General features: G+C 43.9%; 3 protein-coding genes across 5 annotated transcripts; 2 read left to right on the forward strand and 1 right to left on the reverse strand.

Annotated features, from left to right (window-relative positions):
- The first annotated feature begins 90 nt into the window (after positions 1 to 90).
- On the forward strand, positions 91 to 7,574 carry LOC119724906. Of its 2 annotated transcripts, none has more exons than XM_038196210.1 (6): positions 91 to 157; positions 2,093 to 2,223; positions 2,798 to 2,927; positions 3,643 to 3,717; positions 3,903 to 4,032; positions 5,213 to 7,574. In XM_038196210.1, the coding sequence occupies exons 2-6, from the start codon at positions 2,110 to 2,112 to the stop codon at positions 5,448 to 5,450; spliced, it is 687 nt and encodes a 228-aa protein (XP_038052138.1). In that variant the 5' UTR covers positions 91 to 157; positions 2,093 to 2,109; the 3' UTR covers positions 5,451 to 7,574. The 2 variants fall into 2 exon arrangements, with proteins under 2 accessions (XP_038052138.1, XP_038052137.1); XM_038196209.1 differs by having other exon boundaries at positions 129 to 256.
- Positions 7,575 to 8,014: 440 nt separating this feature from the next.
- LOC119724908 (cathepsin B-like) lies at positions 8,015 to 12,695 on the forward strand. Of its 2 annotated transcripts, none has more exons than XM_038196214.1 (7): positions 8,015 to 8,405; positions 9,300 to 9,504; positions 10,158 to 10,279; positions 10,467 to 10,711; positions 11,251 to 11,367; positions 11,635 to 11,763; positions 12,257 to 12,695. In XM_038196214.1, the coding sequence occupies exons 2-7, from the start codon at positions 9,301 to 9,303 to the stop codon at positions 12,325 to 12,327; spliced, it is 888 nt and encodes a 295-aa protein (XP_038052142.1). In that variant the 5' UTR covers positions 8,015 to 8,405; position 9,300; the 3' UTR covers positions 12,328 to 12,695. The 2 variants fall into 2 exon arrangements, with proteins under 2 accessions (XP_038052142.1, XP_038052140.1); XM_038196212.1 differs by having other exon boundaries at positions 8,015 to 8,388.
- Positions 12,696 to 21,466: 8,771 nt separating this feature from the next.
- Positions 21,467 to 23,449, reverse strand: LOC119724907. The gene is made up of 2 exons (XM_038196211.1): positions 23,271 to 23,449; positions 21,467 to 22,647 (listed from the first exon to the last, which is right to left on the reverse strand). Exon 2 carries the CDS (start codon positions 22,641 to 22,643, stop codon positions 21,726 to 21,728), a length of 918 nt encoding a protein of 305 aa, XP_038052139.1. The 5' UTR covers positions 22,644 to 22,647; positions 23,271 to 23,449; the 3' UTR covers positions 21,467 to 21,725.
- Between the last annotated feature and the right edge of the window lie 264 nt (positions 23,450 to 23,713).

Below are 23,713 nucleotides of genomic sequence, written 5' to 3' on the forward strand. Positions count from 1 at the left end.
TTTCATTAACAACCTTCCAAATTGTTACAAATTTTTTTATCGTGTATTCAATTTATTTTATTTGCTTTTTTGGAAGATCGAAATTTGGTAGTCTAGTTATTATTTTCTGGGAAACTTGGGGGTTTCATAAATCACATTATCGGAAGTTTCGACGAAGGTACGTGAACTGTTTCAACACCTTGCATGATGATGATGATGTAAAAATACATTTGTTTATGGTGGATCGGAGATTTTTTACAATTACGTTAAAACAAAGGTATTTTGGATACCTGTATGTGTACTTGAAAGGGAACCAGTACGCGTTTTCATGAACTAATTTCGTGTTTAAAAATTAAGACTTGTGAAGTTGTGTTTTTGCCAGTTAAATTAGTCGGGGCCCGCACGGTGAAAAGCTTGAAAAATTTAGCGTGGAGTCTGGGTACTCTCAGTTAGTTGCAGATTTTTTTTTTTATTTAATTGTTAAAAAATAATGTTATCTTTTTAAAAGTGTTAATCAAGTGGGATTTTTTGGTTGGGGAAAATCTATATGTCACTAATCCAACAGTCGTTATCCTCCATGTGTTGTGTTTCTTTTATAATTTCAGTTTTCAGTAGGCCTAATGTTTAATTTTTAGATCCTACTCAAGAAGAAATGTTGCTGAATGCTTTGCTTCAAATTAGTCAAAATACCCAGTTAAGTATCAGTACCCCCCCCAAAAAAATGACCTCATCGCTAGCTGGAGTTACCCAGCCCTGAGTTTTATCATTGGGTTGTCATCTAGGGCTGGAGCGCATTTTTCTCAAAACTTGTAGTATTTGCAAAAAAAAATTGGAAAATGTTCAATTTTGTCCCCGTTACACACTAATTGCAACTGCAACTCACCCCAAACTTGCCTGGAATAACCATTACACAGGTCCTTGAAGTAAAAAACGATCCACGATGAAGATTCAGCCTACAATTGCAGTGAAAACAGGAGGAATAACCGCTAACTTGACAACCTTGCTGGATTGGCCAGGACCGCTATTGGTTTGTGCACAAAAAAAATTGTGTACAATGAATGGCGGTCGATTAACAGGCACAGAGAGCGATCGCTGTCAACTACTCGTTTTCGCCGGCTGCGCTGGCTGTTGGCGCGTGACGTCACGCGGAAGCGTAACACCCGATGACTGTTTCATGCACTAGTATAAGGTTTACCACTCGCATCACAGCTTTGGTACTGGAACCGCAACAAATAGTGCATGAAACAGTCATCGGGTGTTACGCTTCCGCGTGACGTCACGCGCCAACAGCCAGCGCAGCCGGCGAAAACGAGTAGTTGACAGCGATCGCTCTCTGTGCCTGTTAATCGACCGCCATTCATTGTACACAATTTTTTTGTGCACAAACCAATAGCGGTCCTGGCCAATCCAGCAAGGTTGTCAAGTTAGCGGTTATTCCTCCTGTTTTCACTGCAATTGTAGGCTGAATCTTCATCGTGGATCGTTTTTTACTTCAAGGACCTGTGTAATGGTTATTCCAGGCAAGTTTGGGGTGAGTTGCAGTTGCAATTAGTGTGTAACGGGGACAAAATTGAACATTTTCCAATTTTTTTTTGCAAATACTACAAGTTTTGAGAAAAATGCGCTCCAGCCCTAGATGACAACCCAATGATAAAACTCAGGGCTGGGTAACTCCAGCTACCTCATCGCAACCATCTCTTGAGTGATTTATGGATAGGCCCATGGAGGAATAAGAACACATCCATGATAGGCCTTAAGAACTATGGGAGGGACAATGAATGAGGGAAAAGGGGGCAAAATCTGCGTGCAGGCTTTTCTCTTCCTTGTTGCCCCACCATGGTTGCCCGTTTCATTGTGCAAATTTACTCACGGCCACGACGGCAAAGGTTTGCAGTAATAAATTATTTTAAAAACGCACCCTTATTCGCTAAAACAAATATGGCTTTATACAATAGGTTGCAAGATCCTCCACTCAAAATTTGATAAGGCCTGACCAGTATTTCCCAGTTTTTCATGACATCAATGAAATAAATGGATGATGTAAGGCTAAAAATACAGTGCTGAAATCTATTGTCATAACTTTGTGTATTTTCCTGTCTTATGATAATTACAGCGTGCTGATTTAAGGCTATGGGAAGCACGGATACCAATTCCATCATCAATCAGATGGAGCAGGAGATGGAGGACTTACAGCAGATGCACTACAGCACCGAGTACAGCACAGATATCAACAGTAAAATGCAGGTAACTGCACAGGCATGACCTTTAACCCTAACATACGGAGCAATCATGTAGTTACGGGCCCCTCTTTAGTTTCAATCAAATTAGAGTCAATGTTGTTTTTATCATTCAAAACTGACTTTTTTTCAATCTAAAGCAGACTTACTTCAATTCAAATGACACCTTTTTGGTAATTTTGAACGGTTTCTTTAGGTAGAAATGACGATTTTTGTACACGGTTAACAGTTGGTGCCGTGCGATTTAGTGCGCCTTGCGCGTTCACAGTACAACGCGACGATCTCCATCTTTATTTTCATGTTGTGTTTTGTCGTAGTCATCGTCATTTTACCCCCAAAGTTCCCACAAAAATTCAAAACCCTGCCCTCTACATGTATCTATGACATACCTTCATGTTCTTAATGTCGCCAACTAGTTTCAAAAAAACTGAATTGGATTTTGTTCTCTTATACGGAACTGGGCTCATAAAACACGATTGCCACCTATAGCAAGACATGCTTGTCACAGTGCTTGCCAAATAGTTGTTTTATGATTGATTATCATATTGACTCATCTCCCGTTTTTGTTCTGTTCACCTCAGATCCCGACAAGGTTAAGCATGGGTCAGCCTCAAGACGCGTCTTTTTCTGACCCAGACAGTCCTAACATGGATTACATGACCGACAGCCCGGCTCACGCTATGAACGTACCAGAGAGAATCATGGTAGCAGGTAAGACGCAAGTGTTTTGGTAGCTTGAGTTAAGGGTAATTTGGCATATTGGTTAGGGGTTCGAATCCAGCAGCTGCTGCAATATGTTGTGTCCTTGGGCTATCCGCTTTATACAACTGGCCTGTCTTCAACTTGGAGAAATGAGTACTGGTATTAGTTGGGAGTGTGGCCTAGTGGCTAGGGTTTGTGACTCGTGAGAAGAGGGCCAGGGGTTCGAATCCTGCCGCTTGAAATATATTGTGTCCATGGGCAAGCCAGTTTATCCGACTTGACTTTCTTTACCCATGATTAATTGTTATAGGGAATTGTTGGGAGTGTGGCCTAGTGGTTAGGGTTAATTACAGGGTCAAGATTTTGTGTCCTTGGGCAAGCCAGTTTATCTTGCTTCCCTGTCTTCGCCTAGAAATAAAGATACATATAGTAGTTGGGATCATGCCTGTTGATAGACATTGTGTCTCCAGACCAGAGGGTCAGGGGTTCAAATCCATCTGGTGGCCATACGTTGTGTCCTTGGGCAAGGTACTTTACCCAACTTGCCTCACCCTACCCAGGATAACCAACACTAGCTGGGAGCAACCTGCGATGGACTTGCATCCTGTCCAGCCAAGCTAGATTCCAGGCGTTAAGTGCTCATGCTATTCAATAACAAGTGGAGAGGGTTTTGTTATTGATCAAGTTTTTCTCTCTCAAAAAAAGTTGTATTCTCTCACAACAGGTTCAGATACACATGTCGGCTCTAGACAAACTCCAAGGCATTTGGACTTGGAGGAAATGACACCTTTTCCTACAGGTCTGTACATTCACCAAATGTCTTATTTTGTGTAATAAACAATAGCATGTGTGCTGATAGATGTATTTTAAAAACTATAAAGCAACTTCACCACTGTTCACTGTTGAGTATTGCATGTTCTGTGCAAATAAAGGGTGATCAAATTCCAATATTTGTGGGAATTTTCTTTGATTGTTCAACTACAGCTGACACAATTGTTGGTTTGACCACACCACCACATACACTGAAAATGGAGGACGTCCGGTTCCCAACGGTCGGCGATCAGAGTGTTATGAAACCTGATAGGAGCAGTATGAACCACCAGAGAATGACAAAGTAAGTGGCAACGTTAAATTCTCATATTTCTGCCTCCATTTCCCAATCTCTCTCCCACCCCCAACCCACCCCCGTCCTCTCTACACCCACTCATACCTCTATCCCCTCCCTCGGCCCACCCAAACTATAGACCCTATCCTTACTCCACCCTCAATTCTTATTCATACCCCACTCCCCCCCCCCCAAGCTAACCTGAATCACACCCTCAACCCACTCCATCCTCACTGCCATCCACACCCCGACACCTAACTTCACCCCTCACACCCAACCTCACCCAAGTTCACCCCCACATCACCCTCACTTCATCCCCATCCCCTCACCCTCAACCCATCCCCAACCTTACCCCACTATCACCCAAAACCTCACCCCCATCTCACCCACACCCTAAACCCACCCCAATCCTCACCGCAATTCTTCTCCTAACACCTAAACCTTGCCCCCACACCCAACCTCACCCCCAATCACCCACACCGAACCCTCACTCCATCCCCATCCCCTCACCCCATCCTCACCCTCACCCCATCCTCAACCTCACCCCAACCTCAACTGAACCTCAACCCATCCCATCCTCACTGCAATCCCCCTCTTGACACCTAAACCTTGCCCCCACACCCAACCTCACTCCCAATCACCCACACCCAACCCTCACTCCCTCCCCATCCCCTTAACCCATCCACACCCTCACCCTCACCCCAACCTCAACCCACCCCATCCCCACTGCAATCCCCCTCTTGACACCTAAACCTTTCCCCATACCCAACCTCACCCCAAATCACCCACAACCAACCCTCATCACTCCATCCCCATCCCCTCAATCCATCCACACCCTCGCCCCATCCACACCCTCACCCCAACCACACCCTCATCCCATCCCAACCTTACCCCACCTTCACTCCAACCTCAACCCTACCCTAACCACATCTTCTCCACCCCCTCCCACCCCAGATTGGCAATCCGCAGCCGTACCCCCACCCCAACCCTCTGTTTGTCTCTTTCCCACCCCCGCTTGCACCCATACCCTTTTTCCATCTTCATACCCACTCCTGAGCCAGCCTCATCTTCCACCCAGTCCCTCCGATTCCCTCTTTCCATTCATTTTGTTTGCATGTTCCTTAAAACCCTTCAAGTATTCTGTATCTGATCCCGAAGTACCTCAAACTTTTCTCCTGTAATTGCACAGTGGCTTAGATGACACGCCCACAGGCCCCCCTAAGCTCCTTGGTAACTCCTCCCTCGTGGAGGGCGGTCCTGTCCTCGATATCCAGGGCCTACAGCGCCACCTACACCTACTCACGCGGAAGGTCAGGACCCTCGAAGAGAACAGCGTGCGTCGCGACCGGCGAGAACTGATCTTCTGCACGGTCGGTGTTGTCTACTTCGTCTACAAGGGTTTGCGATTTTTGTATCGAATTTTATAGAGTAATGCTTATAGTGGATAAATTGTATAATAACTGATAGGTAATAAATGAAGGAAAACAGGCTCAAGACACTGATGATACTCTTTGCTAGACATTTATACAAACTTGCCATTTTGATGTCTTGTCAATTCCTGTGCTGGCCCCTTGTCTATCAAACGTTTACAATTGCCTGGATATGTATCAAATGATTTTACAAGGAAAATCCTTGCTCAAATTGAAGACTGGTTCCAAATACCCTGCGAAATTATTCCGCCCGAAATGGTATCATTCGGAAGAAACAATCATTGAAGGTGGTTTAAGAAAGTGTGCCTGCCGACACATTTTTTTACGTGTGTTAGCACCGGAATCAAGTTACGAGAACCCAAAAATATTGTGCAAATGTTTTTCTGTTTTCTCAAAATGTATAGTATCCACTGAGCTGAAACTTGAACGAGTTAGTTGTTAGGCACCTTTCTTAAGATTTTGAGCAATTTTGTTGCTTCAAATGAACAAACACGCACAAAATTTGATCCCATGTATGTTTAATTTTGTAAATGTTTCGCGAAACTTTCAAGTAACGTTTAAACTTTCGCGCCAAAAGTTTACCTAAAACATCTGGCTGCAGCAGCAGCAGGAGTGCAGTCACATGGAGGGGCATATTGGCAGCATATTAAAAATATCAAACCAAATAAAATTGTGTACAGTTGTATAAGCTTGACTCCGTAGATAGTAACAATCCTGGGAAAGTGTATGAATTAAACTTTAAGTGGTTAAATGATAAGGTACAACTAATGCTTTGTGAATTAAAAACGTTTACAAATATCCCTGATTCTCTGTTAAATAAATAAAAAATTCTGCAACACCCCTCCCCCTCCCTCACCCAACAAAAATTTCAACCTGAACATTCCTTAATCATGAAAAACTTATAAGATTTTCGAAAGCATAGTTTAAACCTCACATGAAAATTCAGTGAGTTTTTTTTCCTTCTACACTTGTATTACACTTGTCATCCTGAGGTCCATTTTCAAACTGAATGTAAAAGTTCTTCTTTTGATACAAAACCTTTCATCTCTCTACTACTTGCTGAAAGTGTAAGGGCCAGTCTCAATTCATATCCGGTACGAGTTCCGGACAAGTTGCAGACTTTGCATCGGGTATAAGTTGCAGGATGCTGAACAACTTCCCTGCAATCTTCCCGCAATGAAGTTATCAGTATTAGTGAGTCAAGCAGTTGCTTATGAAAATTTTTCCGGAACATGTCCGCGACAAAAAGCAAAGTAGTTAATGATTCTACCCGCAATTTGTCCGAAACTCGTCCGGGATATAATATGAGACGGGTCCTATTAACCATTGTCAATAATTTCATAACATGAATTTAGCAGATTATGGGTGTTTAAAGATGTATAAAAGAAGTAGAAATGAATATCCGGGACGGTTTTTTTTTTGTAGAGGTGTTTAATGTTTAGCATGCAGGAAGCGTTTTTTAACAAAGAGTTTAGGCACTCTCCTGAAGATGGTCGGAGCATACTGTCCGGAACGTCGAGTTTATACCTCTGGTTCTTTTTCAGAACTATTCTCTTTAGTTGAGAAATTATTCCCACGTGGTGTTTCTGCAAATCTTTCATTCATTAGTATCTCCACCATGCAAAGCCTCAAATCTTACTTTTTTAACTACCTTATTAGTTTTTTGCCAATCGTGCACAGCCGTGATTGTGAAACCAAAACGCGCGGTTGCAGAATGCATTGTGATGTTAATAGCCGATCCTTTAAGCCCCGCCCCCATGTCGCTTTGACCAATCACAGTCTTGATTGATGCCCGACATGCGTGCACAAAAGCCAGTGGGCGGGGCTTATGGAACACTGACTCCCTTGATATTTTCCAAGCAATATATTTGATGTCACAATGTACACATTTGCATTGGTGAATTCCAATTCAAAGTACTTTTAGATAATGTAACAATTTATTACAATTATTATAAATCAGCCCATTCCTTTATATCTGTACATCTATTAGAAAAATATTGCATTAGTTAAACTATGTACTCATCTTATAAATCAGTGTTATGTAATATGTAATATGTTGTATATAACATGTGACAGTTAACAGCTCTGTGAAATAGATTTAATAAATTCAAAAGGAAAATACTCGCCTTTGGTAATATGTAGATAACGACTGTTTATGAGTGCAATGGTAAGAATAATTTCATCAGGTGACACTTTGGAATGTTCCATTCCACGAGGCAAAATCTAGGCAAAACAAATATACATTTAAGTTTTAATAACAGAAGAAGAAAAACAGACAACGTTCAAACATTCGATTTCAACATTCAAGGAAAATTAGATAAACTTTTTTTAAAGGCCTATGCACGCTAAGCGCGGACACTATTGGGCAAGCTTCCATCAACAATGTGACGTCATAGACGCATGACCAATCAGCTTACAGTATGCTAATGAGTAGACAATTCTTGTACTTCGAACTTCGCGCAATACGTGTTTACAAAAGTGCGTACTTAATTTAGGCCTCAGATAAGAAAAACAAATGTGGTTATCGGTTATCACAAATTTCAGTGGATACCAAACAACGGGGGAATAAATCCTGAAAACTACCCGTGTTTTCATCGCTGTTCTTAGAAATGTTGAGAACCACCTTAGGCCCCATACAGTTTACTCAAAACGAAACTGAATTCAAGCAAACATTTCCAACCTTTTTGAGCCGATTTAAGCATAATGATAAACTACTTACGCCATACGCGAGCTATTTGGTTAGCACGATTGGATACACTGTTATCGCTTAATTTTGGAACTTTGCGCACCGACATGCGGGCATCTGTAAAAACCAAAAAAGCTGGCAAAGCTTTGCTGTTAACTTGGTGTTCGAACTAGCCAGCTCTGGATCGCCTATATTAAAGAGTTCTAGCGGACAAATCATCGCAAATCTTGACACATCTCGAAATCGAAGGTAACCTAAAGTTTAAGGTATGATTTAGGTATATTTTGGTACAGACAGGTCCGGTACTATGTACCCATTATATAGGATTTATCGATGGTTTATCTAGCTTAAACACCATGCATCCTCCACGTTAAGTAGTTGATTGAAGGCGAAAAATTGCACATGTAGAAGCGCAATTGCTTTCGTGAAGTACGTTTGTGAAATAACGAAATACTTTTACGTAATAGGCCAGACGCAAAAACATTTGATGAATAACGAAGTACCTTTACGAAATTACGAAATAACGTGTAAAATACCGCAATGTTTGTGCAAAGCCCCGCCCGCCCATGTAATAACGCAAAACGTTTGAGAAATAACGCAATACCTTTGTAAAATAACACAATATCTGTACGTATATAAGCCCCGCCCACACTTTGTACGTACATATTCTCACTGTGCTTGTTTGTGCCCTAGATTGGCCGTGTTACCGTGGTCACTGCTTTTACCAAGAGTCGTTATGTGATCAATTTGTGTGTGATTGACAGGCAGAAATGGGTCATTATTGGATGCCACATTATAGAGTTGAAGTAGATCCTACACTCTCACGTCTCGGCATAGATTTGACCAAGAGTCCGGGTAACATATTTGACTTAATATATTTCAGTGTCCAAATGACACTGAACGGGTCAATTATGACACTCATGACACGGTTTCCAGGTCAGACTGACCCGTAAAATGATCAAGAGTCAAGACAAGTGTCGTTTGACTAGAGAATGTGCTATTTTGACCTTGAAAGTAGTAGGTCAAAATGATAGAACCCTAATTCCGAGTGAAATCTGGCCCTGTATTTTTTTTTAGAGAGCATCAAAATACCAAGCTATGCTATAGCTTTCTTAACTCACTTCAATTTGTTTCTTATTTTTTTTTTGAACATTCCCCAGAATGAGTTTCCAGTTGCTTTTAGTGGCAGGTGTCCTGGCCGTTGTCTCGGCGGGATTCGCCCGCCGGTCGAGCGAGTGCAATCTTCCGCTGCTTGTCCACGAGAACCTCGGTGACTTACCGCAGGAGTTCGACGCCCGGACCCACTGGCCACACTGCTCCAGCATCGGCGCCATCTTCGACACGGGCAGCTGCCGCTCTTCTTGGGTTTGTAAATAATAATAATCGGCAGTATTAAGAACGCTGTCATTAGTAAACTAAATCACAGCGCAAGTTACAGTATTATTATTACCCCTGACCATTGGGCCAATTGAACATTCCAAATACCATCTCAGCTTCCTGGGGAGTATACGGCTGAGCTCGATGCGCAGATGTTCAGACGCTATAGCGTTTTGGGGAGCCGCGCGCACTTCGCATAGGCAGGCCTGGCATTTCAACCGTGTTGAAAACAATGTTTGTAATGCCCAACTCGCAAATTTACCTGCTTTGTTAATCATGAGATGTATTTTGTTTCAGTGGTTGAAAAAGGGGTATGGGTACAAGTGGACCATGGAGGTAGAATTCTCAAAATGGCCACACGATTGAGACGGCCACAACTTTAGTTTGCACCAAAGTTGGGATGTCCAGTCTGTTTTCCCTCAAGTACATGTACAATGTGCGGGGTATAACGGCAGTGAAGTATTAGCATATCACGCCGAGCGTCCAAAAGCCTTGATAAGGGATGAATTTCTAAAGGGTGCTATAGGTTCGAGGTGGCATTGGGGGTTACATACTCGGGGCATGGGGAACAGATTTCCATATGCCTATACGATGACTAAAATAGAAGCGTTGCAACAACACTTCATTCCTGTTTTTCACAGGCTTTTGCAGTGATGTCGACCATAACGGACAGGTATTGCATTCACAAGAACCAGTACCTGAACATTTCAACGCAAGACCTGATGACTTGTTGTCAAAGTTGCCAAAACACACAGGGACTTCCGTAAGTTATTCCCATTATGTTCTCCAAATCGATAGTTTTTTTTTGGCAAGGCCGTCGTAACTTTGGACATTAAAGCAGGTGAAGATTTGCCGGTCCGTTTTGAATTCGTAAGTCATGATGGCCCAGTTTATTGTTGCCTATGTTTTGAGGAATTCCCGTAGAGTTTGGTATTGATTTCAACTACTAGATGCCAAGATGGCCCGTACACAGCAGCCAAAGAGGCTTGGTGCTACTGGAACACTACCGGCATAGTGACGGGCAGCGTGTACGACAGCAAGTCTGGCTGCCGACCCTACAACGTCACGCCCTGCGACCACTACGAGAGCGGTTCCCTGCCGATCTGTGACGTCAGCTACCATGGGCCTAAGCAGGTTTGCCTACAAGAATGCGAGGCGGGGTACCCGACCAGTTTTGCCAAAGCTAAACACATTGGTAAGGCCTATGCGGCAACTTTTTTAAATTACCGTGCAGTCCACGAAATGGTTCTCTCAATTCACTTCTATTGAGGAAAGTTCATCTCCCTCGGAAAAAAATCCGATAAAGGTTCTCGAATCTTGTGAATCGATAAAGGTATACGGAATCACGTGATGTACTTCAATCACGTGACAATGTCCACGCATGCGTATTATGGTAAGTGACTATAAACCTACTTTTGTGCCGGTACATTATTGAGTCACATTTTAACCCATACCTGCGCACTATGATGACAGCGGATTTTATCTCCATTTATTTTACCTTTAAAAAAAATAAATCTTATCCCTTGTGACCGCTGATTTTAAAGCTGACCGGCGAAAATCATACTTGAAACAGGCTTTTTCATGGTAGCTTTTTCATAAAATGTGTTTAGAAACAAAGTTTTTCATAAAGCTTTCATATGACTCGTCTGTATTACATATGTAAATTACTCAAGTTCACTGTTTTGTTATGAGGTGACTATAACGACTGACCTGTATTCGTTTGTTTTGGCATAGGAGGTAAGGTATATAAGGTTGGGTACACGACTGATCAGATCAAGGCAGAGATCATGAGCAATGGACCCGTTCAGTCTGCAGTGGTCATCGATAAAGCCTTCACTATGTACAAATCAGGTAGGTAACGTATCTCGAAGACCAACCTCGTTCCCCATGGGTACGATCTAGCTGCGCCATGTTTTTTCCCATCATGCCTTGCGCGTTAGTGTAGGAACGCGCACGCGCCCATGGCCATGGAGTCGAGGCTGCTCGAAGACTATCGGCCAAGTTGAAACCGGTTCAACTTTGCCGACGGTTTCCCATATGAAAACCAGGCCTTATGGATTCATTTTCGTTTTATGAGAAAGCAAAGGTTTGTTTACTACGACATGCTTTTGTATACAGGTGTGTACACCCCATCGGAAGCAGTCATCCAAGAGCTGTTTGTTAAGATCATAGGGTGGGGCCAGGACCCAAAGCAGGGCGAGTACTGGCTGTGCACCAACTCATGGAACAGAGAGTGGGGCGATCAAGGTAGGTTCGACTACCCCCTGCGATGAAACATTGGAAACTCAGAAATGAACAATGCACTTGGCCTTGGCCGCCATTCTGGCATTCACAGCGTCAATCTCACTTTTTGCTGTATGCAAACTTATTGCAAAGACTGTTATGACAATCAGTGTGTAATAGGATGGACACCACACGAAACCAGAGCGCCCTCTACGTGTCTATAGGTACCTAGTTTTCAGCGCCCTCTCTTGACGATGCATGCGTGCTCTCGTCCGTCCTGAGAATCTTCTGTTCGTAAAACGAAACGCAACCATCTTGAACGATATTGCTTGAAATTTCCGATGCGATTAACGGCAGTGATTCTTGTAAACATTCAGTGGGGCGACCAAGGCCTTAGGTACGACTACCCCCTCTAGCGATGACACATGCGGACCTCAGAAATGATATGACGGAGGCACATAATCTTGCCTGAACTTCGCTTATAAAACTTTCTGTCGTATTTTATCCCAATTTCCAGGCACATTCAAGATACGTCTGGGCAAGACCGGTACTTACATCAATGACTTCGTGTACGCTGGGATGCCATGACGAGATTCCACCGTGACCAGCTTGTTCCGGGATGAAATTACTTTTATTCAGTACCTTTTTAAGTTCAATTAGTACATCTAGGCCTAATTATAAGAGGCAACGTATTTAATTTTGTTTTTACGGAATCCTTGAAACGCCACTTTTTTGTCTCATATCAATTCAATTTCATAGCGATCAATATGTGTTTATTCAAATTTCTATAATTCATTTACGAAATGCTTATTTTTGCTATTAGTTCTTTCTCCACAGTTACCTCGGTTCATTAATTACATAAATAGGTCAAAAAGGTTTTAATGAAGTTGTTTTATTCAAGACAATGCTGCTGTAAACCATTTATCTAATGATTAAAGAACATTCGGAGCATTCTCTTTCTTATTCTTCTCTATGTGTTTCACTGCTGCTTTAATTCAAATTAAAATTCCCCCCCCCCAAAAAAAAGAAAACATGGAACGGAAATATGCAAATTTTCCATGAAACCCTTTGCTTTTTAGAGCCTGAATATTAAAGGTCACGCGGCCAGCTTCCACCCTATGGGCCATTTTATACCTCACCCTTTCACCTGTTGCACTTTTGGGCAGAATATTTTCTGACTGTATAACCACCTCAAGACACACTCACGTTGGAATTTTATCTTGGTATAATTCTTTAAGTCAGTAGTTGAGGTAGACTGTCTGACACAATTTGACCTTGGGCATAGAAATAGGTAAAGGTCACATAAATATGTAAATATGGAAATATGTAGATATAAATATGAATGAATGGGGTTATGAAATTCCGGGCACAGTTTGACCTAATGAATGGATGGGATGAATAGGGAATAGGTGTGGGTATAAGGAACCGGGTACAGTTTGACCAATTCTATGGGAAAGATTGCATAAGGTATGGAAAAAAATATATATATTTTTATGGTACATTTTGGATCTTAGCCCGAATATGAGTTTCATACGTTAGTCCCTGTGAACGACCAGCTGGTCGGATCTTTAATCCCCCCAACAATAGACGGGAGAGGGCGCGTGCCAAGTCAGCGCACTAGTATTGTTACGAAGTTAATCCGATCGATACAAAAAGTAATTGGATTTCCGAATGCTCGAAAGCAGAAAGCAGCGATAGATGGCAAAAATGAACTTTGCGTTGATCAGACTGAAACGAGTACGATTGTCTATTTGAAGAATTATTTTAAGTCCTTTTTATTGGGTTTATGGGTATTGTGCAACGTTGCGTTTTCCAAGGTATAAACAAACACTCACCGCAGCATACTTGCAGGGTACAGCCTGTGTCGGCCATGGGGGTATATGATAAATCCACGATCCATAATCCATGCATCTGTACTGAGACCGGTGGTCGATCACCCCTCGATGATCGCACCGATCCTGGAGCAAATAAATAACTCCGTCCGTGCGCTATATATTCCTCTTGTTAATCGATACAATACCAATGGTACTCTTCTACACTGCCACCAGAATCATCCAAGTAAAAATATATGTCTGTGCGCGGTGATCGTAGAAAAGGGAAGGTTTTGGCATCAGCCAGAGCAAATGCTAGTATACATGCACACTACTGCATACACGCCGTCCGATCAGATAGCGCTCAAGTTTTCTTAATCCGTGACGGCTAAATTATCGATTAGGCTCTATAATCTGCAGGGGCGCGTACAATAAGGAATGGATTCAGTGGTTTAAAGCCATAACAAAACGTGCGGGTATGTGGTTTTCAAGGGAACTACGGCCTGGAAAGTGCCCGATTAAGTGTATAGGAATAACACAACCATCATTGTGCATTTTGTAATATTTCGTACTAGAACGACCCCAAAAACTAAGCTATAGCCTATCCATAGTTAAAAAATCAGTCGTAACGAAGTAAAAATGGTGCCCCTTTAACGCTGTCTGTATAGGAATGCACCGAACCCTAGTTGTACCTCCGTGCCGGATTTGTTTACAAAATCGAGGATGACTGGGTTTTATCTACGACCATTTTACGGGGGTTATTTAGAGGGCGTGTTCAAGCAATAATTTTATGACTGAGAGTAGGCTTTTCCGATTGATAAGACAACACAAACAAAGAAAAATACAACTGCAGAAAGTATATACGTTATGACATTATTGCTTTATTGACTTTATTATTGCTTTATTAAATCTCTAGTGTTTTTATTTGTCTGTCCCAATGTATTTCTTCGCAATTATATCGTCATTATAATGTTGACTAGTCTTTAATCGTCACTGTCTTCCTCGCTGACGTCTTCTTCATCTTGATGGAACAATCCGTCAAATTTCATCTGGTGTTTAGGCATAATTCTGCCGAGAGCCTTTTGTACGCTAATACCCTTATATATTTTTTCTTCGAGATTGTCCACAATATCTTGATGAGTATCGTTATCTTTCAGATGTAGGTAGCTTGACAGAAAATCCCTGTACTTGTCAAAAAAGATTTGCTTAACTGCCCAGAGGGTCTTCCTATCGGCCTTTTCCTTGGCCTGATCTTCATCCATACCCTCGTTGATGTACTTTTCATGTTTTTCACTTCACATGTCACGAGTCGCTTCTTTGGACTCTTCCAACCAGTCTTGGAAAGTAGCATTGTCTTCTAATTCAGAACTAGACTCATCTTCATCGTCATCTTCTACCTCCGAGTCCGTTTCCGAGCCCGATTCATCCACGTCAGGATGATCAGATTGAATAACCTCAATTTCAGAATCATCGTTAACCCCATTCATTTCAGATTCATCTTCAGCATGAGCGTTTTCGGTATGTCGCAAGAGATTATATCTCCGTCCAAAGCTTTTATCACACTGGTTACAAGCATGGGGTTTGACTGCAGAAAAAGTATTCATGTTGAAGTTATAAAGGCTGATTCACGAATGACAAGAAACGGATGAATTGGTTTAATATATATTGTGCCGAGACCTGTCTGTTTGAGCTCATCCTGCTCTTTACCCTGCTCATCCTGCTCTTTACCCTGCTCATCCTGCTCTTTACCCTGCTCATCCTGCTCTTTTCCCTGCTCATCCTGCTCTTTACCCTGCTCATCTTGCTCTTTACCCTGCTCATCCTGCTCTTTTCCCTGCTCATCCTGCTCTTTACCCTGCTCATCCTGCTCTTTACCCTGCTCATCCTGCTCTTTACCCTGCTCATCCTGCTCTTTACCCTGCTCATCCTGCTCTTTTCCCTGCTCATCCTGCTCTTTACCCTGCTCATCCTGCTCTTTACCCTGCTCATCCTGCTCTTTTCCCTGCTCATCCTGCTCTTTACCCTGCTCATCCTGCTCTTTACCCTGCTCATCCTGCTCTTTACCCTGCTCATCCTGCTCTTTACCCTGCTCATCCTGCTCTTTACCCTGCTCATCCTGCTCTTTACCCTGCTCATCCTGCTCTTTACCCTGCTCATCCTGCTCTTTACCCTGCTCATCCTGCTCTTTACCCTGCTCATCCTGCTCTTTACCCTGCTCATCCTGCTCTTTACCCTGCTCATCCTGCTCTTTACCCTGCTCATCCTGCTCTTTACCCTGCTCATCCTGCTCTTTACCCTGCTCATCCTGCTCTTTACCCTGCTCATCCTGCTCTTTACCCTGCTCATCCTGCTCTTTTCCCTGCTCATCCTACTCTACGGCATAGAGCAGGATGAGCAGGGTAAAGAGCAGGATGAGCAGGGTAAAGAGCAGGATGAGCAGGGTAAAGAGCAGGATGAGCAGGGTAAAGAGCAGGATGAGCAGGGTAAAGAGCAGGATGAGCAGGGTAAAGAGCAGGATGAGCAGGGTAAAGAGCAGGATGAGCAGGGTAAAGAGCAGGATGAGCAGGGTAAAGAGCAGGATGAGCAGGGTAAAGAGCAGGATGAGCAGGGTAAAGAGCAGGATGAGCAGGGTAAAGAGCAGGATGAGCAGGGTAAAGAGCAGGATGAGCAGGGTAAAGAGCAGGATGAGCAGGGTAAAGAGCAGGATGAGCAGGGTAAAGAGCAGGATGAGCAGGGTAAAGAGCAGGATGAGCAGGGTAAAGAGCAGGATGAGCAGGGTAAAGAGCAGGATGAGCAGGGTAAAGAGCAGGATGAGCAGGGTAAAGAGCAGGATGAGCAGGGTAAAGAGCAGGATGAGCAGGGTAAAGAGCAGGATGAGCAGGGTAAAGAGCAGGATGAGCAGGGTAAAGAGCAGGATGAGCAGGGTAAAGAGCAGGATGAGCAGGGTAAAGAGCAGGATGAGCAGGGTAAAGAGCAGGATGAGCAGGGTAAAGAGCAGGATGAGCAGGGTAAAGAGCAGGATGAGCAGGGTAAAGAGCAGGATGAGCAGGGTAAAGAGCAGGATGAGCAGGGTAAAGAGCAGGATGAGCAGGGTAAAGAGCAGGATGAGCAGGGTAAAGAGCAGGATGAGCAGGGTAAAGAGCAGGATGAGCAGGGTAAAGAGCAGGATGAGCAGGGTAAAGAGCAGGATGAGCAGGGTAAAGAGCAGGATGAGCAGGGTAAAGAGCAGGATGAGCAGGGAAAAGAGCAGGATGAGCAGGGTAAAGAGCAGGATGAGCAGGGTAAAGAGCAGGATGAGCAGGGTAAAGAGCAGGATGAGCAGGGTAAAGAGCAGGATGAGCAGGGTAAAGAGCAGGATGAGCAGGGTAAAGAGCAGGATGAGCAGGGTAAAGAGCAGGATGAGCAGGGTAAAGAGCAGGATGAGCAGGGTAAAGAGCAGGATGAGCAGGGTAAAGAGCAGGATGAGCAGGGTAAAGAGCAGGATGAGCAGGGTAAAGAGCAGGATGAGCAGGGTAAAGAGCAGGATGAGCAGGGTAAAGAGCAGGATGAGCAGGGTAAAGAGCAGGATGAGCAGGGTAAAGAGCAGGATGAGCAGGGTAAAGAGCAGGATGAGCAGGGTAAAGAGCAGGATGAGCAGGGTAAAGAGCAGGATGAGCAGGGTAAAGAGCAGGATGAGCAGGGTAAAGAGCAGGATGAGCAGGGTAAAGAGCAGGATGAGCAGGGTAAAGAGCAGGATGAGCAGGGTAAAGAGCAGGATGAGCAGGGTAAAGAGCAGGATGAGCAGGGTAAAGAGCAGGATGAGCAGGGTAAAGAGCAGGATGAGCAGGGTAAAGAGCAGGATGAGCAGGGTAAAGAGCAGGATGAGCAGGGTAAAGAGCAGGATGAGCAGGGTAAAGAGCAGGATGAGCAGGGTAAAGAGCAGGATGAGCAGGGTAAAGAGCAGGATGAGCAGGGTAAAGAGCAGGATGAGCAGGGTAAAGAGCAGGATGAGCAGGGTAAAGAGCAGGATGAGCAGGGTAAAGAGCAGGATGAGCAGGGTAAAGAGCAGGATGAGCAGGGTAAAGAGCAGGATGAGCAGGGTAAAGAGCAGGATGAGCAGGGTAAAGAGCAGGATGAGCAGGGTAAAGAGCAGGATGAGCAGGGTAAAGAGCAGGATGAGCAGGGTAAAGAGCAGGATGAGCAGGGTAAAGAGCAGGATGAGCAGGGTAAAGAGCAGGATGAGCAGGGTAAAGAGCAGGATGAGCAGGGTAAAGAGCAGGATGAGCAGGGTAAAGAGCAGGATGAGCAGGGTAAAGAGCAGGATGAGCAGGGTAAAGAGCAGGATGAGCAGGGTAAAGAGCAGGATGAGCAGGGTAAAGAGCAGGATGAGCAGGGTAAAGAGCAGGATGAGCAGGGTAAAGAGCAGGATGAGCAGGGTAAAGAGCAGGATGAGCAGGGTAAAGAGCAGGATGAGCAGGGTAAAGAGCAGGATGAGCAGGGTAAAGAGCAGGATGAGCAGGGTAAAGAGCAGGATGAGCAGGGTAAAGAGCAGGATGAGCAGGGAAAAGAGCAGGATGAGCAGGGTAAAGAGCAGGATGAGCAGGGTAAAGAGCAGGATGAGCAGGGAAAAGAGCAGGATGAGCAGGGTAAAGAGCAGGATGAGCAGGGTAAAGAGCAGGATGAGCAGGGTAAAGAGCAGGATGAGCAGGGTAAAGAGCAGGATGAGCAGGGTAAAGAGCAGGATGAGCAGGGTAAAGAGCAGGATGAGCAGGGTAAAGAGCAGGATGAGCAGGGTAAAGAGCAGGATGAGCAGGGTAAAGAGCAGGATGAGCAGGGTAAAGAGCAGGATGAGCAGGGTAAAGAGCAGGATGAGCAGGGTAAAGAGCAGGATGAGCAGGGTAAAGAGCAGGATGAGCAGGGTAAAGAGCAGGATGAGCAGGGTAAAGAGCAGGATGAGCAGGGTAAAGAGCAGGATGAGCAGGGTAAAGAGCAGGATGAGCAGGGTAAAGAGCAGGATGAGCAGGGTAAAGAGCAGGATGAGCAGGGTAAAGAGCAGGATGAGCAGGGTAAAGAGCAGGATGAGCAGGGTAAAGAGCAGGATGAGCAGGGTAAAGAGCAGGATGAGCAGGGTAAAGAGCAGGATGAGCAGGGTAAAGAGCAGGATGAGCAGGGTAAAGAGCAGGATGAGCAGGGTAAAGAGCAGGATGAGCAGGGTAAAGAGCAGGATGAGCAGGGTAAAGAGCAGGATGAGCAGGGTAAAGAGCAGGATGAGCAGGGTAAAGAGCAGGATGAGCAGGGTAAAGAGCAGGATGAGCAGGGTAAAGAGCAGGATGAGCAGGGTAAAGAGCAGGATGAGCAGGGTAAAGAGCAGGATGAGCAGGGAAAAGAGCAGGATGAGCAGGGTAAAGAGCAGGATGAGCAGGGTAAAGAGCAGGATGAGCAGGGAAAAGAGCAGGATGAGCAGGGTAAAGAGCAGGATGAGCAGGGTAAAGAGCAGGATGAGCAGGGTAAAGAGCAGGATGAGCAGGGAAAAGAGCAGGATGAGCAGGGTAAAGAGCAAGATGAGCAGGGTAAAGAGCAGGATGAGCAGGGAAAAGAGCAGGATGAGCAGGGTAAAGAGCAGGATGAGCAGGGTAAAGAGCAGGATGAGCAGGGTAAAGAGCAGGATGAGCTCAAACAGACAGGTCTCGGCACAATATATATTAAACCAATTCATCCGTTTCTTGTCATTCGTGAATCAGCCTTTATAACTTCAACATGAATACTTTTTCTGCAGTCAAACCCCATGCTTGTAACCAGTGTGATAAAAGCTTTGGACGGAGATATAATCTCTTGCGACATACCGAAAACGCTCATGCTGAAGATGAATCTGAAATGAATGGGGTTAACGATGATTCTGAAATTGAGGTTATTCAATCTGATCATCCTGACGTGGATGAATCGGGCTCGGAAACGGACTCGGAGGTAGAAGATGACGATGAAGATGACTCTAGTTCTGAATTAGAAGACAATGCTACTTTCCAAGACTGGTTGGAAGAGTCCAAAGAAGCGACTCGTGACATGTGGAGTGAAAAACATGAAAAGTACATCAACGAGGGTATGGATGAAGATCAGGCCAAGGAAAAGGCCGATAGGAAGACCCTCTGGGCAGTTAAGCAAATCTTTTTTGACAAGTACAGGGATTTTCTGTCAAGCTACCTACATCTGAAAGATAACGATACTCATCAAGATATTGTGGACAATCTCGAAGAAAAAATATATAAGGGTATTAGCGTACAAAAGGCTCTCGGCAGAATTATGCCTAAACACCAGATGAAATTTGACGGATTGTTCCATCAAGATGAAGAAGACGTCAGCGAGGAAGACAGTGACGATTAAAGACTAGTCAACATTATAATGACGATATAATTGCGAAGAAATACATTGGGACAGACAAATAAAAACACTAGAGACTTAATAAAGCAATAATAAAGTCAATAAAGCAATAATGTCATAACGTATATACTTTCTGCAGTTGTATTTTTCTTTGTTTGTGTTGTCTTATCAATCGGAAAAGCCTACTCTCAGTCATAAAATTATTGCTTGAACACGCCCTCTAAATAACCCCCGTAAAATGGTCGTAGATAAAACCCAGTCATCCTCGATTTTGTAAACAAATCCGGCACGGAGGTACAACTAGGGTTCGGTGCATTCCTATACAGACAGCGTTAAAGGGGCACCATTTTTACTTCGTTACGACTGATTTTTTAACTATGGATAGGCTATAGCTTAGTTTTTGGGGTCGTTCTAGTACGAAATATTACAAAATGCACAATGATGGTTGTGTTATTCCTATACACTTAATCGGGCACTTTCCAGGCCGTAGTTCCCTTGAAAACCACATACCCGCACGTTTTGTTATGGCTTTAAACCACTGAATCCATTCCTTATTGTACGCGCCCCTGCAGATTATAGAGCCTAATCGATAATTTAGCCGTCACGGATTAAGAAAACTTGAGCGCTATCTGATCGGACGGCGTGTATGCAGTAGTGTGCATGTATACTAGCATTTGCTCTGGCTGATGCCAAAACCTTCCCTTTTCTACGATCACCGCGCACAGACATATATTTTTACTTGGATGATTCTGGTGGCAGTGTAGAAGAGTACCATTGGTATTGTATCGATTAACAAGAGGAATATATAGCGCACGGACGGAGTTATTTATTTGCTCCAGGATCGGTGCGATCATCGAGGGGTGATCGACCACCGGTCTCAGTACAGATGCATGGATTATGGATCGTGGATTTATCATATACCCCCATGGCCGACACAGGCTGTACCCTGCAAGTATGCTGCGGTGAGTGTTTGTTTATACCTTGGAAAACGCAACGTTGCACAATACCCATAAACCCAATAAAAAGGACTTAAAATAATTCTTCAAATAGACAATCGTACTCGTTTCAGTCTGATCAACGCAAAGTTCATTTTTGCCATCTATCGCTGCTTTCTGCTTTCGAGCATTCGGAAATCCAATTACTTTTTGTATCGATCGGATTAACTTCGTAACAATACTAGTGCGCTGACTTGGCACGCGCCCTCTCCCGTCTATTGTTGGGGGGATTAAAGATCCGACCAGCTGGTCGTTCACAGGGACTAACGTATGAAACTCATATTCGGGCTAAGATCCAAAATGTACCATAAAAATATATATATTTTTTTCCATACCTTATGCAATCTTTCCCATAGAATTGGTCAAACTGTACCCGGTTCCTTATACCCACACCTATTCCCTATTCATCCCATCCATTCATTAGGTCAAACTGTGCCCGGAATTTCATAACCCCATTCATTCATATTTATATCTACATATTTCCATATTTACATATTTATGTGACCTTTACCTATTTCTATGCCCAAGGTCAAATTGTGTCAGACAGTCTACCTCAACTACTTAAGTCAAATTGACATACCACGTCACAATGACGTACTCAGATGTACAACATGAATGCCTTATTTTAGTCGTTTCAAATATTAACGATAAAGTTAGACATTCTTCAATTACAAAAACTGATAAACGATTGAGATTCTTCTCATACCAAGAAGCATGTTAACAGAGTTATTCTTTGTATATATAAATAAACAAATACATACAATTAAATATGTTCTCTTTTCAAACGGCGAAACTGTTTATAGAAATTAATTCATATGATCAAAGTCTATCCTGATAGGCGCTGGCTGTACATTTTCTCGTAGTACGGCATGGATGCGTCTACGAGACGAAGGAGGTCAGGAGAAATAGACGCGCGATCCGGAAGAGCTTTCGGCTTCTGAAAGCAGGTACTGTCCAGTGCGTTCTTGTAGAAATTTCCCATCTGGTCACCTTGTAAGTAGAGACGAGGCACGACCCATTCCTTGATGACTGCATCCCCGGCCTCCCAGTGTAGAATCTTCTCATCAAACGGCAGCCCGATGTCTTTGAAGAGTGCTGACAGGATTCCTTTAGGATCTTGCAGGAGGTCATCAGAGTCGACGATCATCGCTTCTGGGTCGACCTCCTTCTTGACGTGCTCAAACAGCTCCAAGGTCTCCTTGAAGCCGAAGCCTTTCGGGAACCAGTTGGGAGGCAGCTCATCCATGCGGAACTCCTCCGGAGACAAATCCTTCGCTGTCTGCAGGAACATCTTCTTCATAGACGGGAAGGCTTTAAGGGGGTGACGGATGAGGAAGAGGTGACGGTAACCCTTCGGGATGAACTCCAGGTGGCCCGTGATGGTATATGCTACATCCTTGGCGAAGATGAACCTCTTGCCAGGATGGGCTTCTTCGAATTGCTCCTTGACCGATTGGTAGGTGGCCTGGGACGCATCAATCCCTGCCGATACGTCACTCACCTTGGAGGTTTCCTCCATTAATGCTAGAAACTTTTGCCCGGTTTCAGAGACATTAGCCGCTCCGTCTTCTGTCTTCTCCGCATCCTGTAGCATGTTGACGTTTCCAAACATTTCGAAGAAAACCTTGGTGTCTTCGACGAAGCTCAGGCACTTGGCCAGAACGGTGGAAGTAGAGCGGGGTATGTACCATGTTATGAGTCGGACCTGCTGTTCAGACGAGGGGGCCTTCTCAGAAGTTGCCATATTCCTAAAAGCAAACATTTGCAACATTTTGCAAACGGAAAATAAAAGACAAATATGTGAGGCGCGGGACACCAAGGCCGAGTAAAAAGGCCTTTAAGATGGTGGATTTTCCAAAATGGTGAATTGATTCTGTGACAGTTTTGTCGATACAAAATAGTGTCCAAAGAAGCCATAACCCTTTCTATCTACTCAACAATTTTGTTGGAAACATAACTAATAAATTAAAAGACAATATATTTTATTATGTACAAAATATATTGCAAAATGCATAAAATATTTTTTTTAAAGGCGGCCGGGAAAGAGGAAGTGGCCATGGGAGGGGACGCGAAACTGGTTTATTAATTTTTTGCATGGCACTGAACAAAATATCTGAGGGCGATTGACCTAATAATAATCGTGACGCATATTCTGCTCTGGTTTAACACTGGAACGTGATCTGGCGATAGGCCTAGGCCTACTACTACTAGTACTAGTAGTAGTAGTACTAGTATCAGGTCGAGAAGGCCACCATTGTCTTAGATTTTACTATGACGACCCCACAGATTTCACCCTGAAAACGGCCACACAACTAGATACGCCACCCTATACACAAGTAGAGGTCGAGGATTATGATCGAGGTATACTTACGACCTGGATGAAGAGTGAAATTTCCTTTTTAAAATCCGATGGCCTACTTATAGCACACGTATTGTTGTCGTTGTGCTCACGTCCCGCGGCAAAATAACACTCGTCAATGGCGCGTGCGAAAGCGAACGTTGTACTTTGTATGCAAAAATTTGTCCAAAATGGTGCATGACCCGAGTTATATACCAGACGACTGTTTCATGAAGGGTACTGTGGATGATCGCGGTAGGGTGCACTGAACCAATTCAAGGCCCATTGAAAACAGTGTAAAATCAACAAAGTTCAGGGCCAAATAACAAGCAAGCCGACATCACTGGGGTTTCTCAAACAGAAATTAAGTGTCCTTCATCTGCCTATTTCTTTTCAATTTTAAGTGGGTTAGCCAATTACATTTTTTCTAGAGGGGGGCAAAACATATTTTTCTCCCCAAAAAATCGTGTATTTCT

Source organism: Patiria miniata, unplaced genomic scaffold (genome assembly GCF_015706575.1).
Source record: "Patiria miniata isolate m_02_andy unplaced genomic scaffold, ASM1570657v1 HiC_scaffold_18, whole genome shotgun sequence".
Taxonomy (NCBI): Eukaryota; Metazoa; Echinodermata; class Asteroidea; order Valvatida; family Asterinidae; genus Patiria; species Patiria miniata.